The sequence below is a fragment of the Rhinopithecus bieti genome, unplaced genomic scaffold (genome assembly GCF_001698545.2).
Source record: "Rhinopithecus bieti isolate Rb0 unplaced genomic scaffold, ASM169854v2 scaffold_46101, whole genome shotgun sequence".
NCBI lineage: Eukaryota > Metazoa > Chordata > Mammalia > Primates > Cercopithecidae > Rhinopithecus > Rhinopithecus bieti.
Genome location: NW_016819049.1, coordinates 3,216,859 through 3,233,339, shown reverse-complemented (window position 1 = coordinate 3,233,339; position 16,481 = coordinate 3,216,859). Strand labels below are relative to the sequence as shown.

The 16,481-nt window shown below is 38.5% G+C and overlaps 1 protein-coding gene across 2 annotated transcripts in view; it reads left to right on the top strand.

The window, feature by feature from the left end:
* Positions 1-16,481, top strand: part of API5 (apoptosis inhibitor 5) — a 32,832-nt gene that overhangs the window by 1,395 nt on the left and 14,956 nt on the right. For both annotated transcript variants that reach the window (XM_017858098.1, XM_017858097.1), the window contains exons 2-9: positions 5,952-6,113; positions 7,700-7,793; positions 8,277-8,342; positions 8,850-9,001; positions 10,576-10,782; positions 13,635-13,739; positions 14,916-15,005; positions 15,827-16,008. In XM_017858098.1, coding sequence (XP_017713587.1) covers positions 5,952-6,113; positions 7,700-7,793; positions 8,277-8,342; positions 8,850-9,001; positions 10,576-10,782; positions 13,635-13,739; positions 14,916-15,005; positions 15,827-16,008 — 1,058 coding nt within the window. The remainder of the gene's footprint in view (positions 1-5,951; positions 6,114-7,699; positions 7,794-8,276; positions 8,343-8,849; positions 9,002-10,575; positions 10,783-13,634; positions 13,740-14,915; positions 15,006-15,826; positions 16,009-16,481) is intronic.

Sequence of the window (16,481 nt, the reverse complement as noted above, 5' to 3'; positions counted from 1 at the left end):
TTTTTTTTTTTGTTTTTGTTTTTAATGAAACGTGTTTGAAGAAAATAAAACAGGGCTGGGCGAAGGAGTGTGTGAGAGTGCAGCTCTGAATGGAGTTCTGTGTAAGAGTGCTCTTGCCATGCTTGCAGCCGATACACAGTTTCTCAGCAGTGTTAAATTATCCGTACCAGCCAGTTCCCTGTATGAGTTTTCTAGTACCGGAGTACATTGAACTTGATAAGTGGCTGGGAAAAGAACCAGGCTGTCCTGGAGGCAACTTTGATAATTGTTTTAGAAATCCCACACCATAGCTTTTCAGTGCTTAGAACTTTGTGATTTTTCTGCTTACGCATCCCTTCTTGGAGAAAGTGGAAGATTCTAGTCTATTAACAGTCGTGGGAGTACCTTTCCCGTCCCCTTTTCTGAACATAATTCAAATAAGACCTTTCTGAGCTGAAAGAAAAAAAAATTCATGTTGGAGCTTTATTGTAGCTTAATCTAGAATTGTGAATATACCAGTTTGAAATAGCAAATGATTTTTTTTTTTCCTTCATTCCCTGTCAGTAGGGAATTTCACTTTTATCAGTGAGAAATGTATACGGATATTCTGTTGTACATGTGGATAGAGTGTGTAGGTCGGTTGTGAAGGAGGAATATTCTGTTCATTAAGAAGATAAAAACTGCCGGGCACGGTGGCTCACTCCTGTAATCCCAGTTCTTTAAGAGGCCTGGGTGGGCAGATCACTTGAGGTCAGGAGTTCGAGACCAGCCTGGCAAACATGGTGAACCCCCATCTCTACTAAAAATACAAAAAATAGCCAGGCGTGGTGGCGTGCGCCCGAAGTCCCAGCTATGTGGGGGGGCTGAGGCAGGAGAATCACTTGAACCCGGGGGGCAGAGGTTCCTGTGAGCTGATACCAGGCCACTCCAGTTCAGCCTGGGCAACAGAGTGAGACTCCATCTCAAACAAAAAATTAAAAAAAAAAAAAAGATAAAAACTATGTAGGATCAATCAGTTTGAATTTGTTATTCCTAAAAAGAACTAGTAGTGAAGATATTCTCAATCGTATAATTTATCTGGGACTTAGTTGGGTAACTTTGTAACAAATTGTTCTACCTGTGTTTGACTTTGTTGCACATCAGTAGAGGGGATAGGATGAAAGCTAGAACTGTGGCTCTGTCAGGGATCTTTCTAAGAAGCCTTTGAAACCGTATACATAATGCTGTCCCATTACCCCACTTTAATTTTGAGACTTGCTTACATTTCCTTCTCATGTCATTCTTTATAAAAACCAGATTGAATTGAGAGTTCTCCCCAAGGAGTCAAAATGTCTTTCTTGGAGCAAAATGTACTTGCAGCAAAATGTACTCTTTATTTAGTAAGGGTACTTAAGAGACAAGTTTGTGAAAAAATAAAAAAGGATAACTTTGTCTACACTTTAATGAGAACTCATGCTTTATTCGGTAGGTTTCACCTACCGTGTACCACGCACCCGGCTGGACACTGGAATTTAACACAGTTCCCTGTAGATTATGGGTCATCAACGCGTTCTGTATTGACAGCTGTCAAGCAACTATCTAAACTATCTCTGCATAATGAGATGCAGAGATTAGCTCAGGCTGCTCAAACATGGTGGATTTTAGGAGAACCGAAGATAATGCCTACTAATTCTGCTCTATTGGGTTATAGTTCTCCCTTTTAGATAAAATGCCTAAAATCACTTACTAAAAGACAGTAGGTTTTAGGATATTGCGTGTAATTTTAACTAACAAATGCAAAAGCCAACTTAGTAGAGAGGACACCATTTCACTTGTTTTTAAGGAGAGAAAACCGTGTTCATGTTCCTGATGTAGCAAAGCCTGATTTTCAGGTCAACTTACGAGATTTATGATCAGTACTAAGTTTCCTGGCAAACACGTGTCTGGATACTTCTGAGACTGCATTCGAGTTTGTCAGTCTTGACTTCCTTCTAACTTTTATTTTGATTATCAACTTTTACTAGAGAGGTGAGCACAACAGTTTTTCTGATTGCTGCCACTACAGACTAGTCCCTCCCCGTTATTGTCAATACTCCTTTCAGAGTAGTGCCTTCTAAATATATAAGGGTAAACACAAGCCCTCTGAGGTTTTATCAGCTAATTTCCCCAAAGCAGATCAAATCCTTCTCTTTTTGAACCCCTTGGCACGATGTACTTATTAACAATACTTCAGACTTGTATTTTATTTTATTTCTTATTCCTGTATTTACATTATAACGTCTCAAGGGTTAAATCCATTGATTGATTGATTGATTTTCTTCTTGCACTGTATCTTGCCCTTCAGTAAGCATTTCTTTTTCATAGTTGAAGAAATGTATTCAAAGAAGGAACAGAGAAACCATTTACAAAATAAAAGAAAAACCATTTACACAGATTATCTCTAATGGATAAAGGGAACTTTATCATACACACATACGTACATCTATGAGCATGCATATTCTAATAAGCAAACTGCAGATGAAAAATTCTAAGTGCAGAATTATTTAATACCTCAAATCTTCCAGTCTTATCGTCTTCTCATGTAACCCCCATGTTCTGCCTATGCGTTCATCCTGCCTTTCCTCCACTCTGCCTCTGCCACTCCTTCAGGTGTCACTCTTGTGTGCTCCTTTACCTTTCTAATCTCCTTTTCCGCTGCACTCTGCCCAGGGCTCCTGACTAGCCATAATAGAGCAAGTTGTGGGCCCACCATTATTTTAAATTGTTTCAAATTATTATGAATTTACTTAAAATATACTTAATTTTATATGATGTAGTCAAAATCTTAAAAGTTAAAAAATGTATCAGACACCTGTTAAAGGACCACGGCAGTCTGGCTGATTAGATGTCTATAATGCTGAAACCCTGATTCCTCCTGTTCTGTCAATCATTGAGTACACTAGCTTTGCAGGGTTGGCGTGTAGGCTTCTTGGACTTTTATTTCTTGAAATACCACTCTTGTAGTAGCGTTTTTTGTATGATTAAGCTAAAACCACTGACTAACCAAGTTCGTAATCCCTCAGAAATACGTGGAAGTATTTATTTCGTTTCTCTGAGCCCTAGTTTCCTCATCTAGAAGATAGGAGTAGTAGTAACACCTGTTGTGATATAGACAAGGAATCACTCAGTCCCTGGTAGACTTTCAATAAATATTGCTAATGATTCCTTTTTATTTGATTCCAGATTTAATATTTTTTTCTTGGCAAAAGGAAGTTTTGTTTTAAGTAGGTTTTTTTTTTTTTTTCATTTAATTTTGGACAGCGTAAGGAGTTTCTTCAAATGGCTTTATAAGTAAGTTTGAGTTACAGGGAATTAGATTTGTGATACCCTGCAAAAAGTAAGGATGTCAGAACAAACTTTGATTTTATGAAGCCTGCCTAGAAGTCTGAGGCAAACTACAGGAATGTAAAGTGGTAGAGAAGTCAGCATGATTTCTTTTTTTAATGTTTGCGGTGAAAAGTATGTCATACACCTTTCTTTATTTGACACAGGGTCTTGCTCTGTCAGGCTAGAATGCAGTGGCGCAGCCACGGTGTACCACAGCCTCTATCTCCTGGGCTCGAGTGATTCTCCTGCCTCAGCCTCTCGAGTAGCTGGGACTGCAAGCACACACCACCATGCCTGGCTAATTTTATATTTTTTGGAGAGACGGGGTCTTGATGTGTTTATAGTACATTTTTCAGTGATGACTCCTGAAGCCTGATACATCTGCATTTCATGAAGAAGCTAACCTTATTCACAGAAATTTCTGTTATTTGGGAGTTGTTCTGTAACTTTGCATGCTGCTTTATTTTTTCACTTAGCATTATCCACAAAAAGAATCACTGTAAAATAAATCTGGGAATTCTGTAGTTCATTGGATATTTATTGGTCATTCCCCGCTAAATGGTGTGAAGTAAGCTCATGTGTCTGAAGCACTTAGAACACTCCTTATACATAATAAACGCTATACTGTGTATACGTTTGGTCAAGATTATAATTTTTAAGTTTTTTTTCCAGTTACTTTTATTAATATGTCCAAACAGAAGATATATGTGTAGTCTTTCTGTATTTGTTACTGTTATTGACCATCTTTATCAGCATCATTTCATAAAACAACTGGTTTAGAGGCAAGCACTTAAGGAGGATTGGGAACTTATTGATTCCTCCCATTATGAGTATTTGAAGGAGAGCACTTGTGATTTTTTTTTAAGGAAACAAATGAGCTTTGAGTGTATTGTTCCAATAAAAAGTTTAAACATGTGACATTAGAGTCTGTCTTAATCCAAAATTGTCTGGCTCTATGGAATGGTCACGGCTTTCATATACTGCTATGAGGTAAAATTAAGCTGCACTTCCTAACATTGCTGGAATTGCTAAATTTCTGGAATGTATTCCCTTTACCTTCTTCATGGTGCTAATTGGAAACAGGTAAATTTTTTTTTTAAGTAAATATGGTGCAATTCTTTATGAAGTCTATGGTATTCATTATGATTTATTTACTTGTTTAAGATGGAGTCTCGCTCTGTCACCCAATCTGGAATGCCATGGTACGATCTCAGCTCACTGCAGCCTCTGCCTCCTGGGTTCAAGCGATTCTCCTGCCTCAGCCTCCTGAGTAGCTGGGATTAGAGATGTCTGCCACCACGCCCAGCTAATTTTTGTATTTTTAGAGAGGGGGGGGGTTTCACCATGTTTAGCAGGCTGGTTTGGAACTCCTGACCTCAAGTGATTGCCCACCTCGGCCTCCCAAAGTGTTGAGATTACAGGCGTGAGCCACCACACCTGGCCATCATTACAATTTTTTTTTTTTTTTTTTTGGAGACGGAGTCTCACTGTGTCATCCAGGATGGAGTGCAGTAGTGCGATCTCGGCTCACTGCAACCTCCATTTCCCAGACTCAAGCAATTCTCCTGCCTCAGCCTCCCAAGTAGCTGGGATTATAGGCGCATGCCACCACGCCTGGCTAATTTTGTGTTTCATAGAGACGGGGTTTAACCATGTTGACCACGCTGGTCTTGAACTCCTGACCTCAGGTGATCCACCCACCTCGGCCTCCCAAAGTGCTGGGATTACAGGCGTGAGCCACCACACCTAGCCCATTACAAATTTTTTAAGCATGACACAGTCACAAGGCTAGAGTCAGTAATCACTAGAATGAAGAAGCGCTGGTATATTAAAAAACACGTATGCTTTTTCCACTTAAAATTAGACTCGTCCATCTCCCCCAACTCAAAAATTAACCAAAGATGGAGGAAGAACAGAATTGGGAAGATAAGTGTCCCATTTAAGTAGTAAACCTCCGAAAATCAACTTTATTTCTTAGCCTGTGTAAAAATTTAAAGCACACACTAACATGTNTTTTTTTTTTTTTTTTTTGGAGACGGAGTCTCACTGTGTCATCCAGGATGGAGTGCAGTAGTGCGATCTCGGCTCACTGCAACCTCCATTTCCCAGACTCAAGCAATTCTCCTGCCTCAGCCTCCCAAGTAGCTGGGATTATAGGCGCATGCCACCACGCCTGGCTAATTTTGTGTTTCATAGAGACGGGGTTTAACCATGTTGACCACGCTGGTCTTGAACTCCTGACCTCAGGTGATCCACCCACCTCGGCCTCCCAAAGTGCTGGGATTACAGGCGTGAGCCACCACACCTAGCCCATTACAAATTTTTTAAGCATGACACAGTCACAAGGCTAGAGTCAGTAATCACTAGAATGAAGAAGCGCTGGTATATTAAAAAACACGTATGCTTTTCCACTTAAAATTAGACTCGTCCATCTCCCCAACTCAAAATTAACCAAAGATGGAGGAAGAACAGAATTGGGAAGATAAGTGTCCCATTTAAGTAGTAAACCTCCGAAAATCAACTTTATTTCTTAGCCTGTGTAAAAATTTAAAGCACACACTAACATGTTTTACGGTCTTTTACTTAGCTTCCCATCTTTCAAAATCATGTGTCTTTCTTTATTTCAGCATAAAGATGCCTATCAAGTGATACTGGATGGTGTGAAAGGTGGTACTAAGGAAAAACGATTAGCAGCTCAATTTATTCCAAAATTCTTTAAGCATTTTCCAGAATTGGCTGATTCTGCTATCAATGCACAGTTAGACCTCTGTGAGGATGAAGATGTATCTGTAAGTATATGAGTGACACTTTATAGCAGTCTTTCAGATGTTGCTGTGTTTGGCTAATACAATTGGAGTAGCAATCTGATACATCAGAGTACACAATAAAATACTACAGTATGGTCTGGCATGGCATCATACCCAGGCTTAAATTTACATATGATAAAATGTATTAGCCTTTTTCACCACCTTTAAATTATGAAAAATGCATAGAATCTCAAAATACTTAGTTTTGCTTATTTGTCCACTGTTAAAAATGGATTGTGGCTCACATCTTGTTTCATAGATTGTTATTCATTGTGCATATGAAATTAGACTTTTTAATCAATTTGTGCTTACTTAGATATTTAAATTGAAGTGTTATAAAATAAAATGTACTTTCACTACCCTTATATATTTTGCATGGCAGAAAAATGGTCTGTGTAATAAGTGAATAGGATTACTAGATTAAAAGAAATAGTTTTGTTTTCGTTTTTTTTTTTTTTTTTTTTTTGAACAGAATTAACTGGTAATATTTCTGGCTGCTGACACAGGTTCCTAAGAATATTCAACTGTTAGCTCTTGTCTTTTCAGATGAAACAGCGAATTGCCAACATTTCATGCAGAATTTGCTGGATATACTTTCTTTTGTGTTTTTAATAGAGACAGGGTCTCACTCTGTTGCCTAGACTGGAGTGCAGTTGCACATCCATAGCTCACTGAAGCCTTGAACTCCTGGGTTCGTGCATTTTTTCCACCTTAGCCTCCCAAGTAGCACAGGCTACCGTTCCCAGGTGATTTTTAATTTTTTTGTAGGGTCTTGCTATGTTGTCCAAGCTGGTCTCAAACTCCTGGCCTCAAGCTGTCCTCCCACCTTGGTCTTCTGAAGCATTGGGATTACAGGCGTGAGCCACCTCACCTAGCCTGCTGTACATTTTTTATGTAAAAATCGAATAAGCCAAGATCAGTATTTGGAATTAAACATGCAGGATATAGGCACAAATGTTGTATTTAGTAGTCAATACTGAAAATTCTAAAGTAAACAGTTAACTAGATATAACATTGCCACAGTAGCCATTTTTAAGGAATACTATATTATAAGCCCATAGGTAGTAAAAACCTAACAGTTGCATTAATTAGCCTGTAAACAGTTGTTTATAATCTGAAGTCTCTCCTTCAGCCAGACATTGTTAACATCACTTTTTAAATTTTTTTCTGTGTAACTTGAATATTAAATTGGAGCAAATTCTTTTTTTTTTGAGACAGAGTCTCGCTCTGTTGGCCAGGCTGGTCTCAAACTCCTGACCTTGTGATCCGCCCGCCTCGGACTCCAAAGTATGAGAACAGCCTGGGCAACATAGGGAGACTTGCCTCTAAAATTAGCCAGGCGTGGAGGCTTGCATCTCTACTTCCAGCTACTAAGGAGGCTGAGGCAAGAGGATCTCTTGAGCCTAGAAGGTCAAGGCTACAGTGAGCCATGATTGCACCACTGCACTCCACCCTGGGCAACAGGGAAAGACCTTATCTTTTAAAAAAAAAAAAAAAAAAAAAAAAGCTGTGTGTGTTATTTTAAAGGTGATAGTATTTGGTTAATTTTTGTTTGAAATCATGCCCAGATTCGACGTCAAGCAATTAAAGAACTGCCTCAATTTGCCACTGGAGAAAATCTTCCTCGAGTGGCAGATATACTAACGCAACTTTTGCAGACAGGTAAGGGATTTTATTACCTTTTTCTCTAAATATATATCTTCTTTCTGAAATGTTGACTCTTTTTAGGTTTTGAATGGGGTGCAGGAGAGCTGGAGGTCCTACATCTGATAGAGATTAAATTTCCTACTTTCCTTCAGTAGGTTAAAGTGTAATGATTTCTGGTTATCTAATTCCTAGTATTGTTTTGTTTTTAATTCTGTTATTAAGGTGTAATGACTAGATTCTTTTGAGCATTTTGATGTATCATAATTTTCCCCCCAATTTCCTGTCGTTTCGTAATTGTAGCATCTTAATAAAAGTTTTTCAGGCATGCCAGATGGGGTTCTGTACCCTTATAAGGAACATGTATCTTTTTGGTACTTGAGGAAACGCCTTAAGTTATAAGTTTCCTGTCAATGTAACCTTGAGAAACTATGTTGAATCAAGTTTGAAACTGAAGCAGATGATGTTTCATATTCATTATGCCACTTTTTCTTTATCCAGATGACTCTGCAGAATTTAACCTAGTGAACAATGCCCTGTTAAGTATATTTAAAATGGATGCAAAAGGTAAGGCCAGTTCTTATTCTGAATTGTGTTTGATGTCTTACAGAATCACAAAGTTAGGTGTTACTCATTAAGAATAAACTCTAGGGTTTACCCAGTGTTCTATTTCATAAAATTTTAAGTATTGTGAAAAAAGTCTCCTTAGGTCAAGATGTTTATAACTAGAAAACCAGCAGAAATAACTGCAAAACAGATCAAATTTTCCATTAGAAATCTGTTGGAAGAACTCCCTTTGACACTTTAAAGAAATTCTTACAAAATACTTGGGTTTTACTATTAGTAATGATAAAAAAAAAGGAAAGTTATGCTCAAGCTGACTATGTCTTCATGAAGAAAGTACTCTCATGATTCAGGCTGTAGAAATTTCAGACTACTTTTAACTAGTAATGAGGATGATATTTGGGAAGTTCATTAACTTATTTGAGAAGAAATACTATAAGTTGAGTTAAATGGGAAAACACCATTACACTATAGAATTGACTTGCTACAGGCAACTATTTTATTTTGCAGGGACTTTAGGTGGGTTGTTCAGCCAAATACTTCAAGGAGAGGACATTGTTAGAGAACGAGCAATTAAATTCCTTTCTACAAAACTTAAGACTTTACCAGATGAAGTCTTAACAAAGGAAGTGGAAGAGCTTATACTAACTGAATCCAAAAAGGTGAGCTGTGGTCTTCATTTGGTGGAAATTCTCTAAAGCAAAAGAGCATACATGACATTGGCAGTATTCCTCAATGTTATGTGTGGCTTGTGTATAAAGTGGTATATCATATATCCCATTAGAACCACCATAGAACTTCTGAGTTTTTCTTAGATTGTATTTAGCACTTTTGTCAGTGGTAATGATGAATCAATTTGGTAATTTAAAGGAATCTTATTACATTTAAACTTTTTGTGGTAGTGTCCTTAAAATGTGTGCAACCTCTGCAAATCACCTCCTTCAGGAAACTTTCTCTAAGTCCTACCCCTCTCTTCCATTTTAGGATACTCTCTCATAGTATTCTGAATTATTTCAAAATGAAACATTATCACATCAAAGTGACCTCTTTTCACCTTAGCCCTTGACACTATCCGCTCTTCAAGGGTGAAACCATGCTTGTCTTTGCTCCCAGCATCTAGCATAATTGTAGACGCTAGGATTGGCAAGGTGTGTCACAATTAACTTTTCACTCATCTTAATGTACCAAAGTTTGGGAATCGTTTACTTCTGTTTTTGAGACAGAGTCTTGCTCTGTCACCCAAGCTGGAGTGCAGTGGTGTGATCTTGGCTCACTGCAAGCTCCACCTCCCAGGTTCACGCCATTCTCCTGCCTCAGCCTCCCGAGCATCTGGAACTGCAGGCGCCTGCCACCACGGCTGGTTAATTTTTTGTATTTTTAGTAGAGACGGGGTTTCACCGTGTTAGCCAGAATGGTCTCGATCTCCTGACATCATGATCCGCCCACCTCGGCCTCCCAAAGTGCTGGGATTACAGGCTTGAGCAATATGTTCAAAAAGATTCAGTGTTTTCTCTAAAGAATGTGATCACTCTTATGGTTCAGGCTATAGAAATTTCAGACTACTACTACCCACTTCCTTATTGATAAGATTATTTTTCAGTGAGAAAGAGATAGATCTTTAGCTGGGAGTGTCAGACTATTTTACCTATGCCCCAGCTAGTAATCTGGTAGAGCATGTCGTGATTGTGAGCTCCTTTGGTCCATGAATAGAAAAATTTAGACCCACTGATATGGAAGATTTAACATGAGACTTGCATGGTGTCCTATTTTGTGTACAACAATTACCATATTAATATGAATTAGACTGCTTTTAAATATAGGAAACAATCTGATTCAACAGTTTGCTACAGAATTTTTCCAGCCATTTTTTAAAGTCACTCCCCTGAATAGCCAATTTAAGAATTAAAAAAAATTTTTTTTTTCTTAACTGCTCTTCCTTGAAATTTTAATGCCACATACATACTGTATATCTGTTTATGGTACTATATGTATATCTGTGCTTTGTACATAAAAATGTGACATTTTCTAAGAATCAATTTTTGCCCCTTTGGAGAATGCCTGGTTTACTCTGAAGTTCAATTGACTGAAGCTAGAAGTTGCCTTTTCTTCAGTATTTCGGAAGCATTAATATCAAACTGACTTTAGTAACTGAAATAAATTAGCTATTTTCTTTCAATGTTGATCTGTCCCATTCAAATGATGAGTATACTGTTATTCTGAATTGTCTCTTTTCCAGGTCCTAGAAGATGTGACTGGTGAAGAATTTGTTCTATTTATGAAGATACTGTCTGGGTTAAAAAGCTTACAGACAGTGAGTGGAAGACAGCAACTTGTAGAGTTAGTGGCTGAACAGGCCGACCTAGAACAGACCTTTAATCCCTCGGATCCTGACTGTGTGGACAGGCTCTTACAGTGCACTCGGCAGGCAGTACCCCTCTTCTCTGTAAGCTCTTTATTTTTACACACCTGGTATTTGGATTACTGTATTAGCTGTATATATTTCCATAAATACTCACTTTAACATTCCCCTTAAACCTTTCCAGTAGTGTCCCTTATCTGAAATGCTTGCTTGGAACCAGAAGTGTTTTCAGATTTTTGAATATTTGCATTGTGCCTGGTTGAGCATCCCTAATTCAAAAATCCAAAAACCTAAAATGTTTCAATGAGCATTTCCCTTGAGCATGACGTTTGAGCATCATATTGGTGCTCAAAAAGTTTTGGATTTTGAAGCATTTCAGATTTGGGATTTTCAGATGAGGGATGCTTGGTCTGTGTTTATAAAGGCCACAGTGGAATTGGTGAGAACCCAAAGCAGCAAGAAATGTTTTTGAAAGAATTTTTTTTTTTCTTTGAGACAGTCTTGCCCTGTCACCTATGCTGAAGTACAGTGGCACGATCTTGGCTTACTGCAGCTTCCACCTGCCAGGCTCAAGCAGCTTCCCAAGTAGCTGCTTCTACAAGCATGGACTATCACACTTGGCTAATTGTTGTATTTTTTGTAGATCCAGGGCTTCCCCGTGTTGCCCAGACTGGTCTTGAACTCCTGAGCTCAACCAATCTGCCCACCTTGGCCTCCCAAAGTGCTGGGATTACAGGTGTGAGCCACCACGACTGGCCAATAAAAATTTTTAGTCTTCCTAGAGACTTTTTAAAAGTCATGAGGATTCTGTATTCTGTCTCAGGCTTTGTGTTTCCTCTGGCCATGCATCTTCTGGGATGTGCATACATTCATTTGAAAAACACAATTTTTTAAAGGAACTATCCTAGATCAGGTGTGGTGGCCTATGCCTGTAATCCCAATCCCAGCACTCTGTGAGCCAAGGTGGGAGAACGCTTGAGGCTGAGTTCAAGACCAGCCTGGGCAACATAGCAAGACCTTGTCTCTACAAATTAAATAATAGAACTATCCCTTTTCAGAAATGTGCAGTCTGAAAATCCAACACTAAAAGGTTCTCACAATGTATTTATCTATCTATTTATTTATTTATTTATTTGAGACAGAGTCTCACTTTGTCCCCCAGGCTGGAGTGCAGTGGCGTGATCTTGGCTCACTGCAACCTCCACCTCCCAGGTTCAAGCAATTTTCGTGCCTCAGCTTCCCAGGTAGCTGGGATTACAGGCACACACCACCACGCCCAGCTGATTTTTTTGTATTTTTAGTAGGGATGGGGTTTCGCCATGTTGCCCAGGCTGGTCTCAAACTCCTGAGCTCAGGCAGTCCATCCGCCTCAGCCTCCCAAAGTGCTAGGATTACAGGCATGAGCCACCATGCCTGGCCATGTCCCAAATTTGACCTGAGAATCAAGGAAGAGATCAAAATGTATAGATGTCCCAATGCTCCAGATAGCTTTGCAGTAAAGTATATAAGGGGTCTTCAGAAAGTTCCTGGAAAATGCATATTATGAAAAAAAAATCTATGCATGGATTTCAAAACATTTTTCACCAAAATAAACTTGTATTTATAACATGTCTGAACAGGATATAGTTTGGGGAGCTAAGAAGGGTAAGACATCAGTTTGAAAAAAGAGCACCTGTCAGAGCAACATGAATTCTGCTAAAGTTGAAGCAAGAACAAACATCAAATTTATGGTGAAGCGTGGTGGAAGAATGGTGAAATCATTGATGCTTTATGAAAAGTTTATGGAGACAGTGTCCCCAAAGAAATCAACAGTTTACAAATGGATCACTCAGAAAGGACAAGACAACGTCGAAGCCCATCGCTGCAGATCAATTTGCAACAAAAAATTTAATTTGTTTATGCCCTCAATGAAAAGGACTGACGATTAATAGCAGAAATAACAGCCAACATCATAGACATCTCCGTTGGTTCAGCTTACACAATTCTGACTGAAAAATTAAAGTTTAACAAACTTCCTACTCAATGAGTGTCAAAACCACCACGCTCAGATTAGCTGCAGACAAGAACAGAGCTTTCAATGGAAATTGTAAACAAGTGGGATCAAGATCCTGAAGCATGTCTTTGAAGAATGGGAACAGGAGTTGAAACATGGCTTTCACAGTGCAATTCTGAAGATAAAGCACAGTCAAAGCAATGGCTACCAGGAGGTGAAAATGGCCCAGTCCAAGCAAAAAGAGACCAGTTAAGAGGAAGGGTTATGGCAGCAGTTTTTTGGGATGCTGAAGACATTTTGCTAGTTGACGTTCTGGAGGGCTAAAGAATAACGTCTGCTTTTTATGAGCTTGTTTGGAGAAAGCTGGCCAAAGATTGAGCAGGAAAACGCCTGGGAAAGCTTCACCAGAGTCCTCCACCACCATAGTGCTCCTGCTCATTCCTCTTATCAAACAGGGACAGTTTTTTAAGAGTTTTGATGAGAAATCATTAGGCATCCACCTTAAAGTCCTTATTTGGGCCCTTCTGATTTCTTTTTGTTGCCTAATCTTAAACACATCGTTAAAGGGCACCCACATTTCTTTAGTTAGTCGTATAAAAAGACTGCATTGACATAGTTAAGTTCCTAGGACCCTCAGTTCTCTGGGATGACTGATATCATTGCCTGCAAAAGTGTCTTAACCTTGATGGAGCTTATGTTGATAAATAAAGTTTATATTTTTTATTCTTTGTCTTTTAATTACATTTTTCCATGAACTTACTGAAGCCCCTTCGTAGCTCGCCTATTGAGGTTATATCTGGGGCATGCTGGGGTGTGCACTATATTGTATTTATAGTCAGAATACTTGATGCTGTAGCACTCAGCATTTATTGAATGAAATTCTCCTATAATATTTGAGCAAATATTTATTTTTTGACAATGCATTTTCTTTGATTTCTTACAGAAAAATGTCCATTCCACAAGGTTTGTGACATATTTCTGTGAGCAGGTTCTCCCTAACCTCAGTACCTTGACTACCCCAGTGGAAGGTCTTGATATACAGTTGGAGGTAAGCAAAAATTTCAGCTTTAGCACTGATAAGGCATTCTTATATTTTAACAAAAATGTAAACCACTAACTTAGATCTGATTTCAGAGGGAGCAATTTAAATGTCTGCTAATGGCCAGCCAGTAATCTCCCTAGACCAGAATTAATTGCATTAGGACTGCTTCGTGGATTCAATTAAGGTTTGCTGCAGTGGGGAAGCACTGCCTGTAGTTTTTATAGTCGGTCTCTACCTTTGTAGCCTTAATATTTTTAAATAAGGTGTTTAATTCATCCATTTGTATCCATAACTGATAGAGCCAATTTTAAACTGGATTAACACGAAATATCCTTTATTCCTTCTCCAATAGAATTCACTACTCCTCCCACCTTTGTATCTCAACCGTAATGTATATAAACATTTTTTCACAGCATCTGTAATACTTTACATTTGTTTATAATCTCTCCCTACGTTTAACCTGATTCACCTCTGTATCCCCAGAATCTGGCACAAAACTTGATTTTGAATCAAGCACCCATTAGTGATTATTGAATTGGACTGAAATACGGAAATGCGTGTGCCATTTCCCTCATAGGTCTTTGGGATAGAGAAGAATCTCACTGTGCACTGGCAAGGTAGTTTGCTTCAAATGTGCTAGGCTAGGCCTATCAGACTGGGATTGGGAAATGCGGGAATGAACCTTGAGAATAGTGGTCATTACTAATAGTTTGAGTAAATATCCAGAGACTAAATTTAATAGGAAATGAGGCCCACCTTAACCATGAGTAATTAGTTCTTAGCTGTTGAGAGTTCTTACTAGTGTGTCTTTATAGTTAATATATTTATCTTTTTGCCTTGTAATTAGCACTATCGTTAACCTGTAGCAGAAAGTGTCATATGTATTATTTTCCATACTTCTTCTCACAGATATATTGGAAATCATGAGATCTGGGTTTTAGGGTCTGCCCAGCCACTTACTCCCTGTGACTTTGTCGAGCCACATAATCTCTGACCTTTACTTTCCTTCACAGTAAAATGTTGGGCTGCATCTCTAAGGTTTTCTTCCATTTCAAACGTTATAACAATTCTGTAAAAGCATAATTGAAAATAAGTAAAGTCTTAAATCGTTATCTAGAATTACTCTCATTTTATAACCCTTGCTTATTCAAAAAAACAGTAATAGTGAATTGTGTGTTTTAGGTATTGAAATTGTTGGCGGAGATGAGTTCATTTTGTGGTGACATGGAAAAACTAGAAACAAATTTAAGGAAACTATTTGATAAGTTATTGGTAAGAACTTTTTCCTTTCCTTATGGGATAGTCAGTATATAGCTCAAAGTCTAATTTAGTATTAATTTCTAGATTACAAGAACCAGTTTTTGAAATTTCAGTTAAACAGTAATCCTAACAAGTATTGTTAGCTTCTTAGGCCACATGTTGTTGTCTACTTTATTTTAATCTTGGTGTTTCTTATAATTAGGGAGAAAATAGGCTGTCTGATAAAATCATTAGCAGCATCACTGAGTGATTTTCTTATTTGATGTATTTGTATAATTAACACAGTGATAAGCATTAGGTCCTTAGCATGAATTGAGTCATCAACATCTGATGCTCGTCCAGATGTAACTTACTGGGTTGTTACAGCACTGATACTGAATGCCATTGGCAGCACTTTGCTTGTAATGAGTCAGTACTTAATATGGACTAATGTTCAGAAAAGATATTTGTAGTAAGCATAGTATAGTCGTTAAGAGCATCAATATTTGATGTCAAACCTAGATTGAACTCTGGCTCTTTAGTTTATTAAAAAACTTTGTTACCATGGGAAGGTTACTCTAACTCTCAGGGCATCAGTGCCTTTATCTGTAAGTGCCTAATAAATGATAGCTACATTAATTTTCATTAATAATAATAGCAGCTGTAACAGGTTAATATGGAGCATTGACAGGCTAGAGAGTTGATCCAGTAAGTTAAAAAGAAATCCAAGTGTCTGGTTTTGGTAGTTTTAATGCTCTATGTCTTAAAAACATGCACTATAATTCCCTGAACATCTGTTTATAATTCGAATATGTAGAGCAGATTGCAAACATCTGTATATTTTTCTCTCTTAGGAATACATGCCCCTCCCTCCAGAAGAAGCAGAAAATGGAGAGAATGCTGGTAATGAGGAACCCAAGCTACAGTTCAGTTATGTGGAATGTTTGTTGTACAGTTTTCACCAGTTGGGCCGAAAACTTCCAGATTTCTTAACAGCCAAACTGAATGCAGAAAAGCTCAAAGATTTCAAAATCAGGTGATATATGATTGAGGTGGCTCAATCCTTGGCAAAGGTGGTAGCTATCTTGAAGTTCCTTGGGTTTTGCTTTTGTTCTATGAGAGCTTTCTCTGTATCCTGCCTTACCCCAGTGGTACAGAATGGAGGGTTCAGATTACATGTTTGTAAACATTTGACAGAAGTGAGCCAGGCACGGTGGCTCACGTCTGTAGTCTCAGCATTTTGGGAGGCCAAGTCAGGAGGGCTGCTTGACACCAGGAGTTTGAGACCAGCTGGGCAACATAGTAAGATCCTATCTCTATAAAAAATAACTTAAAAAAATTAGCAGAGCATGGTGACACACCAGTAGTCCCAGCTACTTGCAACACTGAGATGGGAGGCTCACTTGAGCCCAGGAGCTCGAGGTTATGGTGAGCTGCAGTCATGCCTCTGCACTCCTGTCTGGGCGATGAAATCATATCTCTAAAAAAAGGAACAGTAAAAGCAACCTT